Below are 23,483 nucleotides of genomic sequence, written 5' to 3' on the forward strand. Positions count from 1 at the left end.
TGATGGAAGGTCAACAGCTGGCCACGATTGAAGTGAGACAACGTCTAAGCATATGCAAGTAAGACACTCCTTGCACCAGAAGGCAAATACTAAGACTGTGTAACAACATCGCTCTGCACGGTGGGTGCCATTTCAACAGCTATTCTCCAACTTCTTTGGAGCACAGAAGCCATCATAGACACCTGCCACCAACCTGTCATGTTACTGAACAGTCAGCGCATCCGGGATGGCATAAAGACTAAGGCCAGTACGGCCATGCGGCCGATGGCCCCCTAGGGCCACTGTATTGACACTTGTTACACCTCTGCCAACCTGTCATTCAAGTACTCCCAAGTACTGGGATGAGAATGCGTGCCAAGGTATGCCCACAACCTGTGTCGATGGATGCTCCCACAACCACCGCAGTATGCAGAAATGGCAGCCACCATTGTAACCCTTCAAAGCACAGCAGCCCATGACATCAGAGTGCACTTAGCTGCAGACTCCAACTTGCTAGACTCTGTTTCACGTTCCACCTCCCAGGGGGGAAACAAAAGGCTTCAGAACTGCCCACCACAAGCCCGTGAAACGTCAACACTTTTTCTTCTTCCCAAGTAGGCGACCACAACACTGACCACCACATCATGGTCGTCTACAGAAGAAGATAAGAACAGTTCAAACTTTCAGGCACTGACAAGGACCTGAATGACTGGACCGATGCCCTTACCAAGAAGGTGCATCACACGGTGGACCATGGTCACCACCCAACCAAAACCCCGAGATCTGGCAGCTGTAACCAGCAGCCAACAACCCTGCCTAGCCTAGCTGCCACATCCAATCTCACCAGCCCGACAAATGTCGCAAACGACATTGCGACCACGTAGGCATCTGACTCCTCACGTCAGACCAGTTTTATTTTTTTACTTTTACTTTGTCTCGTTTTGTTAGTTTTCCACCACTCACCCCACCTACCACCCGATCCTTCTGTCTGACCTCAGCTTCAACACAGATGTCACTCAACACCTCCTACATCTTAAAAAAAAAAAACTGGTGCATGTGAATCCTTTTTGGATTGTCCCTGAAGACCCCACGACACCACAGTTCGTGCTGCCTCAGAGCCAGAGGGGGGTAATGCTAATGTACTGACCCTGCACACAGCAAAACATGCCCAGGGCGCTGATTCACCGAGCACCACAGCAACAGAGAAACCATCCTCTCATGATCAGACACCCAGATGGATCGGGCGGGACACTTCCATGGGCTCACAAGGAGCAACAATTTTTTTTTTTTTGTGTTTTTCTCTCCTTCGCTTTCTCTTCCCCTTGAACTCATATGCCAGTACACCAAATGGGTAGAGTGTCTCTCAGCACCGACGACACAGCCCAGACCATGGCATATCTTCTGATGATGTAAACAACTTGGACAGAGGCACCCACCCTGCACTACCAACATCACACAGGAAGGGCAAAGACTCCTGGTTGTATACGCTCAGCTGCATAGCAGCCAACCGTCAAACCTACGTATCACAACCAGAGTAACAAACACTGGGCCACAAGCCAGGAAAGGGGGTAGAGACCCTGCAGCCGGCGTCACAGTAGAATGCCCAGCCAAGCACAGTCATCACAGACACCACCTACTCTCTCCCCTGTTCCCTCTCTCTCTCTCGCTCTCTCTCTTCCTTTCCTACACAGGATACAGCCACGATCCTGTACCTCAGTCTCACCAGAAGACCACTGCAACCTCACAACTATACTCCTCTATCACTCATCTCTGGAAAACTGCGGAACAACTACCACTCCGTGCCTCCCGACAACAGGGAAGCACACATTAACAAGGGCCTCGCCATTCAATAAGATGCAAGCACCAGTGAACAAGTGCACCGCCATACTCCCACGAGCCTTTCAGCGGAAAGCTGGGAAAGGAAAGGAACGCCAAGGAGCTGCATCCACGTTGATCGAAATGAAACTCCGTCCAGCTGACTCAGGAACGGACATCGAGGGGCCCTCACTTCCTGCCCAACCAACAAGTTAAGTTAGATCCCAACCAACCGGGTTTTCTCCGAACCACGTTGTTTGGGAAGAGGGGGACTGTAACATATTGTAACCTGCATTCTGGAGATAAACATTCCATTTAACATTCCAGAAAACAATCTGGGTGAATCGCCAGGACAATAAAATCACTTGGTGACGAAAAGTCTGGCTTGGTAATCCCTTGGTGACATGTTAACAAGTCTGGGAGACTTCACAGAACCACTCTCTGCCTACTTCAAGAGAACGTGACAGATAAGATAAGAAAAGGAAAAAAAACTCTTTAGCCAACATTCTGCTCACAGACAAGACATTCCTCAAAATTAAACAAAGACATTTATAACCCAAATCTCTTGTTTAATTTCATTTAACTTTTGTAATGTGTACAATACCTGATATAGACTATACACATTCACGCTTGCAGGCCTTTTTAAAAGCATCAAGGATGTAAGGATATGGGAACTATGTGATGTACTTGTAGAGTGTTTGGTGTCAATAGAATGCCCTCGACATTTTATAACACATGATGCATAGATCGAGACCATAACTCGCATTGTTTTATTCTTTAAAGCCCTGTATTAAATGCCTGTCCGCATGCTTTAGGCGAGCGCTCAAATTTGCATACGCGCAGCCCAGAGACAAAGGAAGGTTCGCGCGCAAACTTTCCCCTGAAATCATTGGTCAGAATGCTGTACGGGTTGTCACGTGACCCGCAGGTATAAGCACACTTTCCCCCAAACATCTGGGCAGAAAGAGAACGTCCCAAAAAGGAACATCATTGACGGTGGTCCCTTTAAGGGCCACACGGCTCTTCACAGCCGCATGGACTTTCCCGCCACGTTTTCTTTATTTTCCGGCAAAGTAAATTCAGTTTAAAGTTTGCGATCGTGTTCGTCCGAACTGCATTACAAACTCCACGCATCAAAGGACATCAAGAGTAGTTTTCATCACGACGGAAGAGAGACGCATAAAGAGACCTCCAGACATGAAAAACCAGGTGATTTTAGTTATGCGATTAAGCTGTGCCCCTTTTATCAAAAAGGTGTTTTTTATAACCTTGGTGGTCCGTAATGGTGCGTGTGGAACTGAAAGTTTTGTCACTCTGTTACCTGAAATCTATATTTTCTAGCTTTACTATGTCTCTTTGCTGTTACACGTTCTATAGACCCGATATCTCCACGTGGTTTACCTTTGTTTTGTGTTTAATGTATGTTTGTGCGTTTGTTTGTTCGTTACGTCTGACTAGTCAATAAATTCCATTTATAATCAAATGAATTGTATTGTTTGCCTCACGAGAAAATGTCACTGAAATACAGATTTCCCTGCCTTGCTATTATAAGTTGTTTAAAACTTTTGAATGATTAATCTACTTCACAAGAAGTAGCAATTAAATTCCCTTTTTCTAAATGAATAAATTACAGTGTCCGCTCGGAAGAGCGGCGGCTCTGCTTGTGTTCGTTTGGTCAAGTTAACAATAAATTGATCCGGAATATTAATGATTAATAATAATTCGTTATTGTTGATAATTAATATTCATAATCTGGGAATCCGCTCGGTCGCGCGAGCATGATCATTTACAATCATATGTTTGTTTGACCAAACTGACCGAAGCTTAAGCCGGAATATTAATAATTAAGAATAAACCGTTGTTGTTGATTATTAATATTCATAAAATGAGCTAATTTCATGCTACACTGATGTTTGTGTACTGACTAAAGGACAACCTGAGTGTGTGTGTGTGTGTGTTTTAGGCTGATGTTTGTGTACTGACTGAATGTGAATCTGTGTGTGTTTACAGTCTGGATCATGGAGGAGAGAAGAGGATTACAGCAGGACTGCACAAATGTAGGACTACACACACACACACACGCACGCATGCACACACTCACACAATCAGACACACACACACACTCCCTTCTGTCTCTCTCTCACACGCACACGCTCACACACAATCAGACATACACACTCACACACACACACACTCACTCCCTCTCTCTCTCTTACACACACACACACAGCAGTGAACACACACACACACACACACTCATACACAATCAGGCACACACACATAGCAGTGAACACATGCACACACACACACACTCCCTCTCTCTTACACACTCATATATATACACACACACACTCCCTCCCTCTCTCTCTCAAACACACACACACACAGCAGTGAACACATGTACACACAACCCCCCCCCCCTCTCAAACAAACACACACACACACACACACACACACACACACACTCACACAGCAGTGAACACATGCACACACAAACAAACACACAACCCCCCCCCTCTCTCAAACACACACACACACACACACACACACACACACACACACACACACACCCACACAGCTGTGGTTATAAATGTGTGTGTTCTTGTGTTCAGATGTCTGTTTCCTCACTCTGGATCCAAACACAGCAGACACTCGACTCATTCTGTCTGAGGAGAACAGAGAGGTGAAGAGTGTGAGAGAGAATCAGCCGTATCCTGATCATCCAGACAGATTTGATGATCATCTTCAGGTGTTGTGCAGAGAGAGTGTGTGTGGACGCTGTTACTGGGAGATTGACTGGAGTGGAGATGATTATGTGCGTATATCAGTGTCATATAAGAGCATCAGGAGGAAGGGAGGAGGTGCTGAGTGTGAGTTTGGATCTAATGCTCAGTCCTGGAGTTTGAGATGCTCTTCCTCCAGTTTCTCATTCATGCACAATGACACACACACTGATCTCCCAGTGGAGCCGCTCAGCAGGAGAATAGGAGTGTTTGTGGATCACAGTGCAGGAACTCTGATCTTCTACAACATCTATAGAGACACAATGAGCCTCATCCACTCAGTCCAGACCACATTCACTGAGCCGCTCTGCCCTGGGTTTTGGCTTTATCCTGAATCATCAGTGAAACTGAGCTGAAGACTGACGAGAGATTTACCCAGAATCCTCTGCAGGAGCAGTCAGCAGCAGCAGCAGTGAGTGTGTGTGTGTGTGTGCGCGTGCATTTGCGTGTGCATCTGTGTCTGTGTGTGTGTGTGAGAGAGTCTATTTGTATGTGCATGCATGTTTGTGTGTGTGTGAGTCTGTATTTGTGTGTGCACACATGCTTGTTTGTGAGAGAGAGTGCGTGCATGCGTGCGTGCGTGCATGTGTGTGTGTCTGTGTGTGTCCGTGTGTGTGTGTGAGAAAGTCTGTTTGTGTGTGTGTGCGTGTTTGCGTGCATGTGTGTGTGTGCTTGTGTGTGTGTGTGTGTGCGCGTGTGTGTGTGCGCGTGCTTTTGTGCGTGTGTGTAAGTGTGAGTGTGTGTGTGAGAGAGTTAGTGCGTGTGTGTGTTCACTGTTATGTGTGTGTGTGTGTGTGTTCACTGTTATGTGCGTGCGTGTGTGTGTGTGTGTGTATTCACTGTTATGTGTGTGTGCGTGTGTTTGAGAGAGTGCGTTTGTAGGTGTGTGTGAGAGCAAAAGCGTGTGTCTGTGTGTGTGTGTGCGTGCGTGTATGTGTGTGTGCGTTTATGTGTGTGTGTGTGTGCGTGTGTATTCACTGTTATGTGTGTGTGCGTATGCGTGTGTGTGTGTTTGAGAGAGTGCGTTTGTAGGTGTGTGTGAGAGCGAAAGCGTGTGTGTGCGCGTGCGTGTGTGTGTGTGCGCGTGTGTGTGTCTCAGTCTTCATCAGTGTCATCATTGATGTTGATGAAGTGTCCTCCAGGATGCTGCTGTGTTCAGATCAGCTCATTCTTGTCTACAGATTGATCTTCTTCATTGTTTCTCCGTTGTTTGAGCACAAATAATAAAAGTCAATGTCAAATCCACTGCTGATATTAGAATGTGATGATGAACATGGAAATGTCTGAATCCTGTCTGAATCTCTGTCAAATCTTGAATCAACTGTAGAGAAATCCAGCAGCTCAATGAATAAAGGAGAAATGAAGTGTGACATTTGTTTCTGCTCTTCTGATCTTCTTCTTCTTCATGATTTGACTTGAACTGAACAATAAAAACACATTTATTCCAGTATTTATTGATCTGTTCATGTTAGTTGATGACAGTAAAGTTGTTCTCTGTTAGTTCTTGTTGACTCTCAGTGCATTAACTGATGTTCACCAGCACAACTGTGCATTAATAATGCTTCAGTAAATGTCTGATCACTCTCATTCATCAGGAGTCAGTAACTAGGATTCATAAATGCTCTACAAGATTCATTCACTGTTCTGAATTAACATTAACGACAGCTTAATGTAGAGTTTGATCATCATAAGACACACAAATACACCAACAGTAGAGTTAAATCTCCATCACATGTTGAGTTTTCTCCATCACTAACACACACTTGATGACACTATTACTTTCAGATTCTGATGAGTGTTTCAGCAGTTTTTCTTCTATAACCAAGACCACACACACACACACAGACACATATTATTCACAATTATTTACTCAAGTGAAGCCTTGACAGTTTTACAATGCAGAGTTATGACTTGTTGCCTCTCAGAATACTGATGATTGGGTGTGATTGAGCATTTTAAAACAAGTTAATAGAGCTGAAATAAAGTCTTAAACACACAAGGCTGCTGCTCTTAAACTGTCTCTGATCGTATTTAAGCTAAATGTGCAGGTTAATTTGGAGCTTTAATAATCTCCCACATTCTGCTCCCGTATAATTATGGGCGTAGATCTGATTTAACAGTAGAGGGGGACAATAAATATAAAATTTCTTTCGAGCATTTTTTTGAAGGGGACACAAATAATACAGCAGAATTGTACTAATAAAGATATGTCCCCGCAGTTAAAAATGGTTTCATCATATTTATTAGTATAGCATGGAGACTACGTCATTATGATTATTGTCAAAGTTTTCTCAGGTTCAATGACAGCAAATTTTTCTTCAAAACTATTTATTGCACTGTTTGTTGTGTTGTTTACAGTCAACAGTCTGACTCCTGAAGCGGAGTAAATGCAGGAAAAGACATTTTCCATACTCATAATAACTAACTTTAAAAACATTAAAATAGCCGATCATATTGTAAATCAGTGAGCCAGTGAAATCTGTAAACATTCAAAAAAATTGTTCACCCCCCAAAAGAATTGTCATCATCCCTTCAATAAAATACAACACCCTTACCTGACACTACATCTGACTGACCCTGCTCTGCCGGTTCCTCAATCATCTCTTTCTCTTTCGCCTGTGATTGATAATGTGACATTAGTATTTTCTTTTTTTTTATATATATATATTTTATTTAAAGCTTTTCACATTTTAAAGAACAAACCCCAAATCCCTCCCATGCCAGCAAATAATAATAAAGAAACATATTTGAAATGTAGATACATATGAACATGTACATCCACAACTGTACAGATACCTAATCATATTTCTCTATGAAAAATCTATACCTGCACATATCCACAAGTTCAGTCGAATATCTGCATATGTACATGACATATAGAGCATATATACATATGAGTACAAATCAATACAGATAACAAGAGAAAGGGAAAGAGATAAATAAAAATAATAATAATAAATAAATAAATAAATAAATAATAAAATTGGATAATTGAAAACCTATACATACCTAATTATTAAGAATTAGTATTTTGTTAACATTGTTATGATTCAGAATCTTCCATACCAATCAGTTTTCATTGATCAGTCGGTAGACATTCAAAAAAGGGCTTCCAAATTTTTTAAAATTTCTTTGGTTTACCTGCAATCTCATATCTAATCTTTTCCATGTGTAGTACATTACAAAACTCTGTGAGCCATGTCTCAAATTTAGGTGTACACTCTTTGTTCCACGTCAATAATATTACCTTTTTTGCCATAGTCATTCCATATTGAACTGTCTGGATATGATCCAAGCTAAAGTTTTCAAAGGGAGGAGCCCAGCCTAATATTGCAATAAGAGGGTCAGGTGGAAAATCAATCCTTAGTACTTCAGAGTAAAAAGAGAACACCTCCATCCAAAATTTTGATATTTTTGGGCAGAACCAAAATATGTGTGCCAGTGTACCTTCATTGGACTTGCATTTAATACAAAGAGGCGATACAGAGGGATATATTGAGTGTAATTTAGTGCGGGAATAGTGTAGTCTATGGACTACCTTATATTGGATCAGCTGGAGGTTGGAGTTAATGGAACAGGACCTGATAACTTGAAGAGCATTAGTCCAGTTATCTTCTGAGATCTCTAATCCCAGGTCATTTTCCCAAGTCATCTTTAGATTTTCTGTTGTAGGGATTCTGATATCATTAAAATATTCAACATATCTAGTGACAAGACCCTTCAAGTTAGGTTCCAATGTCATGCATGAATAAAGGTATTCAGGTTCTTTATACGTTTCAAAATTGGAAATATTCTTTTTAACATAGTTCCGTATTTGTAAATACCGGAAAAAATGAGAGGAAGGTAACCCGAACTTTTCACTAAGCTGCGTGAATGAAGCAAAAATGTTACCTATATAAAGATCCCCTATAGTTCTAACTCCACTATCTTTCCATGATAAAAATGTTTTATCTGATCGTGAGGGAGTAAATGCATGATTGTAAGCAATAGGGGTAAGACTACAGGTCTGAGGGAATTTAAAAATCTTTCTAAGTTGATACCAAATCTTGAGAGAGTCTAAAACAATAGGGTTACATATCTTGAAAGTTCTAATAGGTTTGTTTTCTGCAAAAAGTAGAGAGGGAAGGGACGATTCCTGAATGTCTTGTTCAATTGCCAACCATGCAGGACTGGTCCCACTAAACTTCCCAGTACATGCAGTCCACCAATACATTAGCGCCCTTAGGTTGGCTGCCCAGTAATAATGCTGAAAACAGGGAAGACCAAGGCCTTCTACCCTACGTGCTTTACAAACATGCATTTTTGAAATGCGATGTACTTTAAATCCCCAGATAAATGGCATGATCAGAGTATCAAGTGACTTAAAAAATGCTTGAGTCAGGAAAATAGGAACATTTTGAAATAAATAAAGGAATCTAGGTAGTGTAACCATTTTGACTGCATTAACGTGACCGATCATTGTTAAAGGAAGTACTCTCCAAGTCTCTATATCTTTCTTCAGATTATCTATCATGATTTTGTAATTTGTTTCATATAAAAGTTTGTAAGCAGCCCAAGACAGAGATTGGTTCCTTTAAATACGTGGTCAACCGGGCAGTAGGAGCTTGTAACGGTACAGTGGCGAAATGCATGTCATACCAGTGTTTTGGCAAGATGGATACTGAAGAACCTGAGTCTACTGTAAGCTGTAAAGTCACAGGTTGAGCAGATGGTGCATTTACAGTCACATCACAGAGTAAGCGGTCATTGGAATTAGACAGATGAAGAACATAGACCTCCGGTAACTCCACTGATTGTACTGAATGTGTAGGAGCAGATCGACATACACGAGCAAAATGTCCAATCTTGTTGCAGTTCTTACACTTAGCAGATGCAGCAGGGCAGGTTCGTGCATTCGCAAGATGCTTGTCCGAGCCACAGCGAAAACATGTCCGTGCAGCTGGCTGTTTTGATGAAGTACAAGTCTTTTGTTTAATTTTTGTACGTTGTCGTCCAGACGAAGGAACATTGTGCACAGCTTGTACAGTTGCAGACTGGCTGGCTGAGATTGATTTAGCTTGTGCATCAGCGGCCTCTAGCTGCGTAGCAATAGTAATGGCAGTATCCAGCGTCAGGTTAGACGCCAGCAGTAATCTCTCCCGAATGCGATGATTTGCAATATTCTCCACGAGCTGATCTCGTAGCATATCATCCAATGTGTCAGCGAATTCACAAGTAGTAGCCAAGTCCCTTAAAGCAGCAATGTATGGCACAACTGTCTCGTCATGAGCCTGTGCACGTTTCCTGAAAGCATGTCTTTCCTCCACCACATTTCTCTTTGGCAGAAAATGTTGTTCCAGAGCCTTAATGGCATCTTCCAGATTGTCACCGGTAGCAGGCAAAGTATAAAACAGTCTTTGACCTTCTGTTCCAAGACAGTGAAGTAGTAAAGCCCGTTTCCTTGCTTCTGGCCAGGATTCCCCCGTAGCGTTAATAACGAGCAAGTAATTCCGAAACATTTTTAGCCATGTCGGTAACGGTATCACGGGCTCACCAGGACAAGGCAAAAAAGGAGTTGGAAAGGGAGTGCTCACTGAAGCCATCTGCGAAGATTCATGCGAACATCCTCGTCGCCAATTTTGTTATATCTTGTATCAGAAATGAGGCCAATACTGTCCTTTTACAAGTTTAATAAACATCTGCCATTCTCACTCAACAAAACACACATGTACATGGCAGCACACTTCTACCTCTCTTCTTCTCATTCTCTCTACTAAATCCCACTGTCCAGTTATGACATCTAGTGGAACATAATTGAACAACACCACAAAGTGTACAGTTTTGTTCATCTCAGCGTTTAGGAGTTCATCGCTGCTCTCTATGTGTTTTTCACTTACAAAGACAAGAAAGCAAATCTATTTCTTGATTCCAGGAAAAAGGAACTGACATGGCAACTCTCTACAAAGACCCTGTTTAAACTTCATAAGGCTGCAGTCAAGAAGACTTTACAAAGCAAGAATGGACACCTGGACTTTTTCCTCCGCTTCCTGCTGGGTCTCTCTCTGGAGTCTAATCAGAGTGTTCTGAAGAAGTTCCTGCCAGAACTGAAGCTCGAAACTGAGAACATCAAAGACACGACTGACTATATCAAAGAGAAAATAGAGGAGGAGAAATCAGCAGAGAGGACCATCAACCTCTTCCACTGTCTGAATGAACTGAAGGATGACTTTGTGGAGGACCTCCAGAAGAGTCTGAGCTCTGGAAATCTCACATCACAGGATCTGTCCTCTGCTCAGTGGTCGGGTCTTGTGTTTGTGCTCCTGATGTCAGAAGAGACTCAAGAGAAGTTTGAACTGCAGAAATACAGAAGATCTGATGAAGCACTGATGAGACTGATGCCAGTGGTCAAGAACACCAGAAGAGCACTGTAAGAGTTTTATGAACACACTTATGCCCATTTCACACATCGATTTGCATATCTGCAGCCCATGAGTCATATACATGCAGAGCAGAAACAGCACAGACTATTTGTGTTTTCACATCAAACATGTATCACTGATCTCCTGCTGTACACAATATCTGTTCTGCTTATGTTTACTCCACTTTCAGACATTCTTTTCAATACTTTGATTATTTTTTTTACTTTTATAATCTCGTCTTTCTTTTAACACACACACACACACACACACACACACACACACACACACACACACATATATATATATATATGTGATGGTGTAGTGCAGCTGATTGGCATTGACATCGGCCAATCGGCACGTAGCACCGCCTTTTTAAACCTGATTGGTCGGTGCTTGGGATACGTCACGTCCGACTCCGACGCACTGGTTTGGGTGTCTGTAGCCGCGGCTACAGGTAGAGGCTCTGCGCTCGTTCTGAATTTTGTAAGTTGTTTGAATCGACCCACGTTAAGCTCTCTTTTGGCATTGTTCTAGTGCATCGTGTGGCGGTGGCTTTTCCCTTGGCTGTGGTGGCTGGATGACTGTTCAGTTGCAGGTATGTGATGGCTTTGAACTGGCTGAGTAATGGGGTTTAGTCGCATTTTAACCTGCGTGTTTCATGCTGTACAGCTATTAATTCCGGCACCTCGCTGTATTGTATCGACCAACGAGTGATTTAGAACGTGTCTGAGTGTGCGCCCATTGGTAAGTGAAGCACGTATGATGTGGTGTGATCATTTAAAGGACCATGTTAATGGGCTTGTTTGCGCTTTTCCTCCTTAGGATCCTCCCTTTTCCCCTTTCTCTCTTACGTCGGATCTTCCTCTGGTATCATTTGCTTACTAGCTCCCGTGTTCATCGCTATTGCCGTGGTTACCGGAGACCGTCTGCAACTGCTGCTAATGCTAACGGCGGCGTATTGGCTGCCGCTTGGACGCCACCAATGCAGCTGCTAGCGGGGACTGCCTGCAATAACTCTTAGCGTGCTGCTATGTGCTCCCCTTCATTCTTTCATTTGTTTATTTGTGTTGGATAATTGATTTGTCAACATAAGCATTCTTCTGTTTTTTTGTTGTGTCTATTTATGCAAAGTATTGATTTTGTTTTTCGTTATTAAGAGTATTCTTTTGTGAGTTTAGTCTTTCTAGTAACAGTTAATGTTGGGTCTAGTGTAGGTCAGATGGTGTAAATACAGCTGTAGCTATCTTTCAATTAGATCATGTAAAGTAGGTGTTAACCTGATTGACCCACTTATTTGTGTTTTGTTGGTTATTGATTTTTATTTTTATTTATTTCAGGAACTGAGGTTTCCCCCGGTGGATGACGGGTCACTTTCCACTGGTGGTGGTGTTTCTCTATCGTGTGCTGTGGACACTGAGTGCGTGATAGCGTGATTTTTGAGTGCACTGTGGTGTGTGCGTGTGCTGGGGTAAAGTCTGTCCACTCGTACCCAGTCAGTGGGAACCTCCAATCCTGGTTTGGTTTTGTTTATTTATTGTTTCTTGTGTTTAATAATGAAGTGGGAGTTTTTGATGTATTTTTAAGAACCGTACCATTTGGTAGTTTTATTCCAAATAAATATTTTTGTACTTTTTCATTAACTCACGTCTCTGTGCCTTTCTGGGAGAAACGAACCTGTGTCCTTTTCTAATAGTTGTTTCCCTGGGTAACTCCTGGGGTGGCGTAGTCGGTTATTTTTATTTACAGAGATTTAAACCCTACTCGATACCCTCGTCACATTCTGGCGTAGTCGGTTATTTTTATTTACAGAGATTTAAACCCTACTCGATACCCTCGTCACATTCTGGCGTAGTCGGCAGGATTCCCCCTCATTGTGTGCAGAGACGTGTGTTTGTTTTTGTATATTTTCCTTTTTGTAGGAATTGAATTGCGGCAGTCTCCCTCCCCTATTCTTTTTGGTGACTCAACAAACGTTGACTTTTCGCTTGTACGTTGTAGCAATGGAAGATGAATTGCGTGAGTTGAGGGAGTTGGTAACTCAATTAAAAGCTGATAATGAGCGACTACGGCAAGAGCAGGTGCCAGCTGCACTGCCGGGTCCATCTAATATTTCTATTCCTGTTGTTTCAGATCCTCCCCTCATTGATGCTGGTCCCTCGTCAACCGAACGATTTGTTTTCGTTCCTCGAGACCGTAAATGTCCAAAATTCAGTGGCCGGTCCGGAATTGACATCAATGAGTGGGTGGAAGAAGCAGAGGCTTGTATGCGTCTTCGCCATTTGTCTTCAGCTGATCGGGCATTTTTCTTGTTTGATCACCTGGAGGGAGAGGCAAGAGAGGAAATTCGTTATAGGCCACAGAGTGAAAGGGAGGATCCAAAGCGGGTGATTCAGGTATTGCGCGATCTATATGGCTGTACTAAGTCTTATGTAGCTCTTCAGGAGTCATTCTTTTCCAGAAGACAGCAGGAAGGGGAGACTTTGGTGGAGTTTTCCTTAGCCCTGATGAGCCTTCTGGAAAAGGTTAAAGGTCAGTCACCTCATGGCATGCCTAATGCAGAAATTTTACTGCGAGATCAGTTTGTGGAAAATGTTAATGATTGCACCCTTCGTCGTGAACTTAAGCAGTTTGTTCGGCGTCAACCTACTGCCACATTGGTTGACGTACGTGGTGAAGCACTTCGGTGGGAAAGAGAGGGCATGCCTGGGGGAGCGCGGGGCCGAAGTCAGTCTGTTCCATCAGTTTATGGTATTCAGTATGGGGTGCAGGGGAATCGAAGTGTTAGTAGTGGGGCAAAGTCTGAAATGACTGAATTGCGGGACATGTTGCTGAAGCAGCAGCAACAATTAAATCAACTAGTTCAAAGTATGTCTCTGCTTCAGAGTTGTTCACCCAGTTTGCCGCCACCTAAAGTTAACCCGGTTATTTGCAGAAGATGTCGTCAGCCAGGCCATTTTGCGAGAAATTGCGATGGTGGGCGGATGTCGGTCCGTGCACCATCAGCCCAAATAACTTCTGCTTTAACAAGACGCGAACAGTCATCCTCCAGCCAGCCGTCGGAAAACTAGTTCCCACCAAGTTACAGGGCCATAACTTGGTTGGGAAAAGGGTAGGCTCTAATGATCATATGCCGTGTTTAATGTCTACATGTCCGAAGCTCGTTGTAACTATAGGTGGGGTTCAGGTCCCTTGTTTGGTTGACACCGGCTCCATGGTGTCCACCATTACTGAGAGTTGTTTCATGACTAATTTTGGGCTGTGGGGTCAAGAACAGCTTAGATCATGTCATTGGTTACAGCTTAGAGCTGCAAATGGTCTTTCAATTCCTTATATTGGTTATTTGGAATTAGATATAGAGCTTTGTGGGCGAGTAGTTTCAGGCTGTGGCGTGCTGGTTGTTAAGGATCCTCCTGGGGGCATGTGTGCACAAACACCTGGTGTATTGGGTATGAATGTGTTGAGCCGCTGCTACCAGGAGCTATTCGGCCAGCATGGTACAGGCCTTTTTGATTTACCGGCAGTATCACAGGCCCCTAGTTTTATCTTTCAGGCCTTACAAAATTGTCATCAAGCTGGAGTTCAGCCAGTTAAAGATGCAGAAGGACAAGTCAGAGTGCGTGGACGTCGGGCGTGTCGCATCCCAGGTGGCACTGTAAAATTTGTTGCTACAACTTGTTCGGTGCAGTATTCTGATAATGCTGTACTGTTTGAACCTCCAATTTCTGGTCTCCCTGCAGGTTTGCTGGCCTCTCCTGCGCTCCTAAAGGTGGATGGTGGTACGGTCTATGTGCCCATAGTCAACGTGGGCACTATAGATGTGGTATTGTACGCCAGAACTATTGTGGGCGTTGTGAGTAAGGTTGATGTAGTTACGTTACCCCCAGAGGTCGCAGAGGTAAACATGGTGGCCGCTAGGGTAAGTGCACAGTCTTCTCCTTCTGTGCAGGAGCAAATAGCCACTTTAGACCTGTCAAAACTGCCTGAGGTAGAGCAGGGTAAAGTTAGGGCATTGCTGTTGAAGTATTTGCCTGTGTTTTCCAGTTACGATGGTGATTTGGGTTGTACAAACCTGATATCTCACGATATACCATTGTTAGATGAGATCCCTGTCAGGCAGCGGTTCAGGCGCATCCCTCCGTCTGAGTATGAGGTGGTAAAGGCACATATCAACCAACTGCTAGAGACCCAGGTGATTAGAGAAAGTTCCAGTCCTTATGCTTCGCCCATTGTCCTGGTTAAGAAAAAAGACGGTGGTCTGCGCATGTGCGTAGACTACCGTCGTTTGAATGCGAAAACCAGAAAGGATGCATTCCCTCTACCACGTATTGAGGAAACTTTGGACTCGCTGGCTGGGGCCTGTTGGTTTTCCACCATGGACCTAGCCAGTGGGTATAACCAGGTGCCTGTAACTGAGAAGGACAAGCCTAAGACTGCCTTCTGTACCCCTTTTGGCCTTTTTGAGTGGAATAGGATGGCGTTTGGACTGTGTAATGCCCCAAGCACCTTCCAACGATTGATGGAACGGTTGTTTGGGGATCAACAGTGCCAATCCCTCCTCCTGTATTTGGATGATATTATTGTCTTTTCCTCCTCTATAGATGAACATCTGGCACGGATGGAGGTTGTCCTGAGCCGTCTGCAGAGGGAAGGGTTGAAGGCCAAGTTATCCAAGTGTGCTTTCTTTCAAAGGGAAGTGCGTTATTTGGGTCACGTCATTTCGTCAGAGGGGGTCTCTACCGATCCAGGTAAAGTGGAGGCAGTGGCCAACTGGCCTTGCCCGACCAGCGTTACCGAGTTGCGCTCATTTTTGGGGTTTGCTAGCTACTACCGTCGTTTTGTGGAGGGGTTTTCCAAATTGGCTGCCCCTCTCCATAGGCTGGTGGCTCAGCTTGCAAACCCAAAACAGCGAAAGGGCAATGCCCATGACTTTGCGGCTTCTTGGTCCACGGAATGTCAAAGTAGCTTTGAGGGGTTGAAAATTAAGCTAACTAGTGCTCCAGTGTTGGCCTATGCTGATTTTTCTCTGCCTTTTATTTTAGAGATCGATGCCAGTCAGGGAGGCTTGGGGGCAGTCCTCTCACAGGAACAACAAGGCAAGGTGCGACCAATAGCATATGGCAGCCGCAGTCTTAGGCCCACCGAGCGTAATCCATCTAATTATAGTTCAATGAAATTGGAGTTTTTGGCACTCAAGTGGTCCATGACTGAAAAGTTCAGGGAGTATTTGTTAGGCCAAAAATGTATTGTCTTTACTGATAACAACCCCCTTAGCTACCTGAATTCTGCCAAGTTAGGTGCAATGGAGCATCGTTGGGCTGCTCAATTGTCCGCATTTGACTTTGAAATAAAGTATAGATCGGGTAGGAGCAATCGTAACGCAGACGCTTTGTCCCGGCAGAACTTTTCCAGTACAGGAGAAGTTCAAGGCCTGTGTCCAGGGGTGGCTGTTCCAGCTGTGTTGCAGCAAGTGGCCCCAGATGGATTGGTGACCCAGGTCAATCAAGTTACCGCCTTTCCCTGCCCCTCTGGCAGTGACATGGGTGCTCTGCAGGATGCAGACACAGTCATTGGTGAGGTGTTGGTGTTTTGGAGGCGTAAGTTGCTCCCTACCTCGGAGGAGCGTAAGCAGCTCTCTCGCTTGGCAGTCATCTTGCTTCGCCAATGGGGCCGCCTTGTGGAAATTGAAGGGGTGCTCTATCGGCGTGTGTCACGGCCGGATGGCGGAGAGGAAGTTCTCCAGGTGTTACTACCAGCCGTCATGAAGACTGAGGTCTTGACCCAGCTGCATCAGCAGCATGGACATCAGGGGGTTGAGCGTACTTCCCAGCTGGTTCGTCAGAGATGTTACTGGCCGGGTATGTTTGCTGACATTGCACGCTGGTGCCAGGAGTGTGAGCGCTGCCAGTGTGCTAAAGGCACCCCCTCTGCTCCCAGTAGTTATATGGGACATCTTCTGGCTTCTCGGCCTAATGAGATTTTAGCTCTCGATTTCACTTTGATGGATCCTTCAAGATCTGGCCTAGAAAATGTGTTGGTCATGACTGACATATTTACAAAGTACACCTTAGCTATACCCACTAGAGACCAACGGGCCGAGACTGTAGCACAGGTCCTTGTGGCCGAATGGTTTTGTAAATTTGGGGTGCCAGGTCGCATCCACTCCGACCAAGGTCGTAATTTTGAGTCCACTTTGATTCAGCAGCTGTGTGGGTTGTATGGAGTTGTAAAGTCACGTACTAGTCCATACCACCCTGCTGGAAATGGTCAATGTGAGCGTTTCAATAGAACGTTGCATGATCTGCTGCGTTCTCTTCCACCTTCTAAAAAGAGTGATTGGCCACTTTGTCTCCCTCAGGTTCTCTTTGCGTACAACACTACTCCTCACCAGTCAACTGGAGAATCCCCGTATTATTTGATGTTTGGACAGGAACCTAAACTTCCCATTGATTTCCTCTTGGGTAGAGTTAAAGAGCCGTCAGCCGGCAGTGTTCATGGGTGGATTGTGGAACAGCAAGATCGGTTACAAGTCGCTTTTGAAGGTGCTCGTGAGCGATTGGGTGCCGCAGCCGACCGGCGGAAGGCCCGGCATGATCTTCAGGTAAGGGAAGCACCACTGAAGGAGGGTCAACTAGTTTACCTTCGCGATCATAGTGTGCGAGGTAGATGTAAAATCCAAGACCTGTGGAGCTCAGTGGTCTACCAAGTCCTAAAAGCACCTACTGAAAGTGGAGTAGTCTATACTATTGCTCCTGTTGCAGACCTCAGTAAAACCAAACATGTACACAGATCCTTGTTGAAAGCCCAGCTTGGTCCGAATCTGCTTCCTAGTCCACCTGAACCTGCAATGGGTGATGGCATGCAGCCTTCAGATGAGGAGTGTGATGGAGACTTGCTGGTTCTAGTTCCTGAGACACCAGAGCTTAGAGGAAGGTCAAGGTCACAGGGTGCTGTCCCCCCTGTTCCTCGGGTGGTAGACGAGGAACTGGAGGGTCGAGCAACTGGGGAGACGGTGCAGCCTGAAGTGGTGCCCTCTAACCCTGTAAGAGCAGCAGAAGTTGTGGTAAGGAGAACTGTGAGAAGTACGGCGGGTCAGCATTCTAACCTGCACCACCTCCCACGAGCTGTAGGTACAGGGACAGTGTCCAGTATAGCGACTAACCCTTTTGGTACATTCTTTCGCCCTTGGAATTAGGCTCTTCGATTAATGATATGTTTAGTTCACCGTCGGGGCGACGTTGCAGAAATTGGGGGTGGAATGTGATGGTGTAGTGCAGCTGATTGGCATTGACATCGGCCAATCGGCACGTAGCACCGCCTTTTTAAACCTGATTGGTCGGTGCTTGGGATACGTCACGTCCGACTCCGACGCACTGGTTTGGGTGTCTGTAGCCGCGGCTACAGGTAGAGGCTCTGCGCTCGTTCTGAATTTTGTAAGTTGTTTGAATCGACCCACGTTAAGCTCTCTTTTGGCATTGTTCTAGTGCATCGTGTGGCGGTGGCTTTTCCCTTGGCTGTGGTGGCTGGATGACTGTTCAGTTGCAGGTATGTGATGGCTTTGAACTGGCTGAGTAATGGGGTTTAGTCGCATTTTAACCTGCGTGTTTCATGCTGTACAGCTATTAATTCCGGCACCTCGCTGTATTGTATCGACCAACGAGTGATTTAGAACGTGTCTGAGTGTGCGCCCATTGGTAAGTGAAGCACGTATGATGTGGTGTGATCATTTAAAGGACCATGTTAATGGGCTTGTTTGCGCTTTTCCTCCTTAGGATCCTCCCTTTTCCCCTTTCTCTCTTACGTCGGATCTTCCTCTGGTATCATTTGCTTACTAGCTCCCGTGTTCATCGCTATTGCCGTGGTTACCGGAGACCGTCTGCAACTGCTGCTAATGCTAACGGCGGCGTATTGGCTGCCGCTTGGACGCCACCAATGCAGCTGCTAGCGGGGACTGCCTGCAATAACTCTTAGCGTGCTGCTATGTGCTCCCCTTCATTCTTTCATTTGTTTATTTGTGTTGGATAATTGATTTGTCAACATAAGCATTCTTCTGTTTTTTTGTTGTGTCTATTTATGCAAAGTATTGATTTTGTTTTTCGTTATTAAGAGTATTCTTTTGTGAGTTTAGTCTTTCTAGTAACAGTTAATGTTGGGTCTAGTGTAGGTCAGATGGTGTAAATACAGCTGTAGCTATCTTTCAATTAGATCATGTAAAGTAGGTGTTAACCTGATTGACCCACTTATTTGTGTTTTGTTGGTTATTGATTTTTATTTTTATTTATTTCAGGAACTGAGGTTTCCCCCGGTGGATGACGGGTCACTTTCCACTGGTGGTGGTGTTTCTCTATCGTGTGCTGTGGACACTGAGTGCGTGATAGCGTGATTTTTGAGTGCACTGTGGTGTGTGCGTGTGCTGGGGTAAAGTCTGTCCACTCGTACCCAGTCAGTGGGAACCTCCAATCCTGGTTTGGTTTTGTTTATTTATTGTTTCTTGTGTTTAATAATGAAGTGGGAGTTTTTGATGTATTTTTAAGAACCGTACCATTTGGTAGTTTTATTCCAAATAAATATTTTTGTACTTTTTCATTAACTCACGTCTCTGTGCCTTTCTGGGAGAAACGAACCTGTGTCCTTTTCTAATAGTTGTTTCCCTGGGTAACTCCTGGGGTGGCGTAGTCGGTTATTTTTATTTACAGAGATTTAAACCCTACTCGATACCCTCGTCACATTCTGGCGTAGTCGGTTATTTTTATTTACAGAGATTTAAACCCTACTCGATACCCTCGTCACATATATATATATATATATATAGAGAGAGAGAGAGAGAGAGAGAGAGATAGATAGATAGATAGATAGATAGATAGATAGATAGATAGATAGATGGTGTGCATTTCAAAACTGATAGCTCTAATCTGTTAACATGAGTTTGGAAAACGGAGAAAGTTTTTAATAAGGATAACTAATAGTTAATTATCAAACAAAACTGTCAATTGTTAGCTAAATAATAATTTGATGTTTATTTTACAGCCTTGTATTCTCCCTTAAATTCAGTATTTACAAAGTCCATATAGTGATTTTACCTTTGCTCAAACTAAAACACAAAATTTAAATGTTTTGTCTCTGCTCTGGAATAATAGATAAATGCAAAATCATTATTTCTGTTTTCCCCTCACAGCCTTCAGAGCTGTAATCTCACTGTTGAGTGCTGTGAGAGTTTGTCTTCAGCTCTACAATCCTCAAACTGTGTGCTGAGAGAGCTGGACCTGAGTATCAATGACCTGCAGGATTCAGGAGTGAAGAAGCTCTCTGATGGACTGAAGAGTCAACACTGTAAACTGGAGACACTGAGGTAAATGATTCTCCACTCTACAACATTAAAAGTGTTTTGATTGAGATGGAAATGTCCAGATATATTTAAGAGCATTAGTGGAGAAATGAAAGTTGCTCTTTTTCTTAAACAGTTCAGGAAATCAGTGTATTTTAATGATTATTTTATTTAATTACCTCTAAATCTTTATTTATATTTTTAATGATTATATTTATAGTTTATCTGTGAATTGGTTTATTGGAGCAGGTTTGACAGGCTCTGATCATTTGCATTTTGCAGGTTCATAAATATATAAAGTCTCGTGGTCCTCTTATCTGAACTCAAATTTAGCAGTTTTCTTACATTTCAAAGTATTCAAGAATATATTAGATGACATTTAATATTCAGTTTTATTAAATAACAATAGTCAATAATTCTAACTGACACAAATAACAATAGTTTTTTCATATTATTAAACTCGTAGTTTGATTTTACATCAGATGAATGACTGAAATCACACTGTTAATGTAATCTGTGTTCTTCTTTCTCAGATTGGTCATGTATAATCTCACTGTTCAGTGCTGTGAGAGTTTGTCTTCAGCTCTACAATCCTCAAACTGTGTGCTGAGAGAGCTGGACCTGAGTAACAATGACCTGCAGGATTCAGGAGTGAAGAAGCTCTCTGATGGACTGAAGAGTCAACACTGTAAACTGGACACACTGAGGTAAATGATTCTCCACTCTACAATAGCTACAGTCAGACAGTTTCATATTAGAGCTCTTTATGCTTGAACATGTTAACCCTGGGTGATACTAAACCCCAGATAACAGGAATTATGGTTTATCAGTAATTGTGTTTCACACTGCTCATACTATACCTGTAGTTAACCCTCAGGGGTCTGAGGTGATTTTGGCCCCTGAGATGTTTTGACATGCCCTGACATCTGTGCTTATTTCAGCTACTTATTACACAGAACTGGCCAACATGTGTTTCATTTGTGTTCAGCGCAAACTGAGCTACAATAATATGTGAGAAATATTGATGTACATGCTTGTGTTATAGAAATAAATATTATGTGTGGTTAGTAGGTTTCTATGTTTAGGAGAAAAAAAATGCTGAAACAAGGTCCAAAACCAGACTGAATGTGCCTGAACAAGAGTTTAGAGTAAGCAGTCTTGTAGACTAGAATATTTACTGCACAATTATGTGGAAATTATTCTGTTCTCTCATTCAGAGAAAACATTACAATGATCTACATTTTGTTAAGTTTGTTTTGGGTGATCTCAGCTGTATGTGTGAGTGACAATGCTCATGAATAATTCACACCTGAGAGACAACAGACACTCCCCCACTCACCCATCAAGGGCAGTGTACAGCAATGTCCATCTGCAGAAGCTAGCCCAAACTCAATGCTTGTTGTGTTACTGCTGTGTGACCATGTAAACACTCTGGGTGAACAATATACAGTGCTCAGCATATATAAGTACAGCCCTCACTAATCTCTCTTTTACATTCATATTTTAATAGGAAGCTCTACAGTATTATATTTGTGCATATACAATAGATTAGCCAAATCTGGAGCTCATCTAACCAAATAACTCATGATAACGTCCAAAAACTAGCACACTTAAATTTATGTTTATAGAAAAATATTAAATACAAAATTAAAAAAAGAGGAAAAATCAAGGAAAGCAAAACAAGGGATTTTTTTGTTTGTATTTTTGTATTTTTTTCTCTCAATATTTAGCCTGACTTTAATTGTATTATCTTTCAATTTCTGAATATGTTTGGTGACTAAAATATTATGTTCATAAATAAATCTGTTTAATAAATGTGTTCTGTTTAAATGCAGCAGAATACACTGCCTATATTGACTGAGAAATGGATAGATTTCACTAATAGTTGCAGTCTCAGTTCACTGTTTGAAAACTTTACCAGGTTGTGTCTGTCTGTGGGTGTCAACATTCAACATCACTTTCTGTGTGAACAGCCCTTAAGTCCTACCAGATGCGGAGCCCAAATGTGCTGGGGTAATATTTTGTTTATATTGATATAAACTTCTACAGATGATGTCGAGTCCTTGTTGAGTGTGTGAGTGTGTGTTTTTGCTGATGCGAGGGCTCGATCAATAAGGAGAGCTGATCAGGATGTGTGTGTTCATCACTGCTGTTGACATGAGCAGAAACTGCAGTCAGCATCTTCACAACACAAAGAGATGTGTGATTGTCCAACTGTGTGATGTGGACTATTTCTGTGTTTGTAGATTGTCTGGCTGTATGGTGACAGAGGAAGGCTGTGGTTTTCTGTCTTCAGCTCTGACTTCAAACCCCTCACACCTGAGAGAGCTGGATCTGAGCTATAATCATCCAGGAGATTTAGGAGTCGAGCTGCTCTCTGAACAACTGGAGGATCCAAACTACACACTGGACAAACTCAAGTATGTGAAGCAGCACTGATGTCGTAGCGCTGAATGCTCTTAACTCTTTCCTGACAGACATTTTCATTTATTTGTTTTTTGTGATTATTACTTAAATGTGACAGCCCTCTGAATAATCTTTAGCCAAGAATATCTGACCATATTATATATTAAATTAAAGAATCACCCTGCTTTCAGACAACAAACAGGTTTAATCTATTTTCTCAATCATCTGTTTGTGTTTTATACACACTTAACTGCAGGAACAAGATGTATAGTATCTAGCACACACACACACACACACACACACACATACGCACACACACACACACAGCACTAGTGTTTGTCTTTGAGCTCCACAGTGAATCAGATTTGTCATCACAGTTGTGAATGTGTAAATGTGTAAATGAGTGATTCCAGCAAGTCTCATATCACTAATCACACACTCTCAGCTCAGAATGATTGAGTTCTGAGTCTGTTTGAAGATGATGAAGAGGCATTTGACAGAAGAGGAAGATCTCCATCATATTTCAAGTCATTTAACACTGAATTCTGCTTTATTATTGTGCTGCGCTTTTGTCAATTGATCATTGAATGAATCCTTCAGTCTTTATATCTGTCTGTTTCTGTGTTTCCATTCTGTTTTCTGTTTCCACATCTGATCTAAAAGCTCTGTGTGTCATTCAGAAGCTGATTTGACAGCTCCACACACACTCATGTTGTTTTACTGCAGTTATTAATGCACTGAGATCAGCCAATCACAATCCAGCATTCAGCACACACTCCA

General features: G+C 43.1%; 2 protein-coding genes and 1 long non-coding RNA gene across 4 annotated transcripts in view; all 3 read left to right on the forward strand.

The window, feature by feature from the left end:
- Positions 1–5,947, forward strand: part of si:dkeyp-123a12.2 — a 29,480-nt gene extending 23,533 nt beyond the window's left edge. For both annotated transcript variants that reach the window (XM_073947388.1, XM_068220499.2), the window contains exons 8-9: positions 3,805–3,851; positions 4,407–5,947. In XM_073947388.1, coding sequence (XP_073803489.1) covers positions 3,805–3,851; positions 4,407–4,933 — 574 coding nt within the window. In that variant the 3' untranslated portion in view covers positions 4,934–5,947. The remainder of the gene's footprint in view (positions 1–3,804; positions 3,852–4,406) is intronic.
- Positions 5,948–9,230: 3,283 nt separating this feature from the next.
- The window catches only part of LOC141381979 (uncharacterized), a 16,769-nt gene continuing 2,516 nt past the window's right edge, over positions 9,231–23,483 (forward strand). Inside the window, exons 1-5 of the mRNA XM_073949079.1 lie at positions 9,231–9,257; positions 10,418–10,983; positions 20,148–20,321; positions 20,831–21,004; positions 22,544–22,717. Coding sequence (XP_073805180.1) covers positions 9,231–9,257; positions 10,418–10,983; positions 20,148–20,321; positions 20,831–21,004; positions 22,544–22,717 — 1,115 coding nt within the window. The remainder of the gene's footprint in view (positions 9,258–10,417; positions 10,984–20,147; positions 20,322–20,830; positions 21,005–22,543; positions 22,718–23,483) is intronic.
- On the forward strand, positions 11,396–12,615 carry LOC141381711 (uncharacterized). The gene is made up of 4 exons (XR_012402335.1): positions 11,396–11,429; positions 11,510–11,570; positions 11,645–11,719; positions 11,798–12,615. It is a non-coding gene; the product is annotated as an uncharacterized lncRNA (long non-coding RNA).

This window comes from Danio rerio, chromosome 4 (genome assembly GCF_049306965.1).
Source record: "Danio rerio strain Tuebingen ecotype United States chromosome 4, GRCz12tu, whole genome shotgun sequence".
Lineage (NCBI taxonomy): Eukaryota > Metazoa > Chordata > Actinopteri > Cypriniformes > Danionidae > Danio > Danio rerio.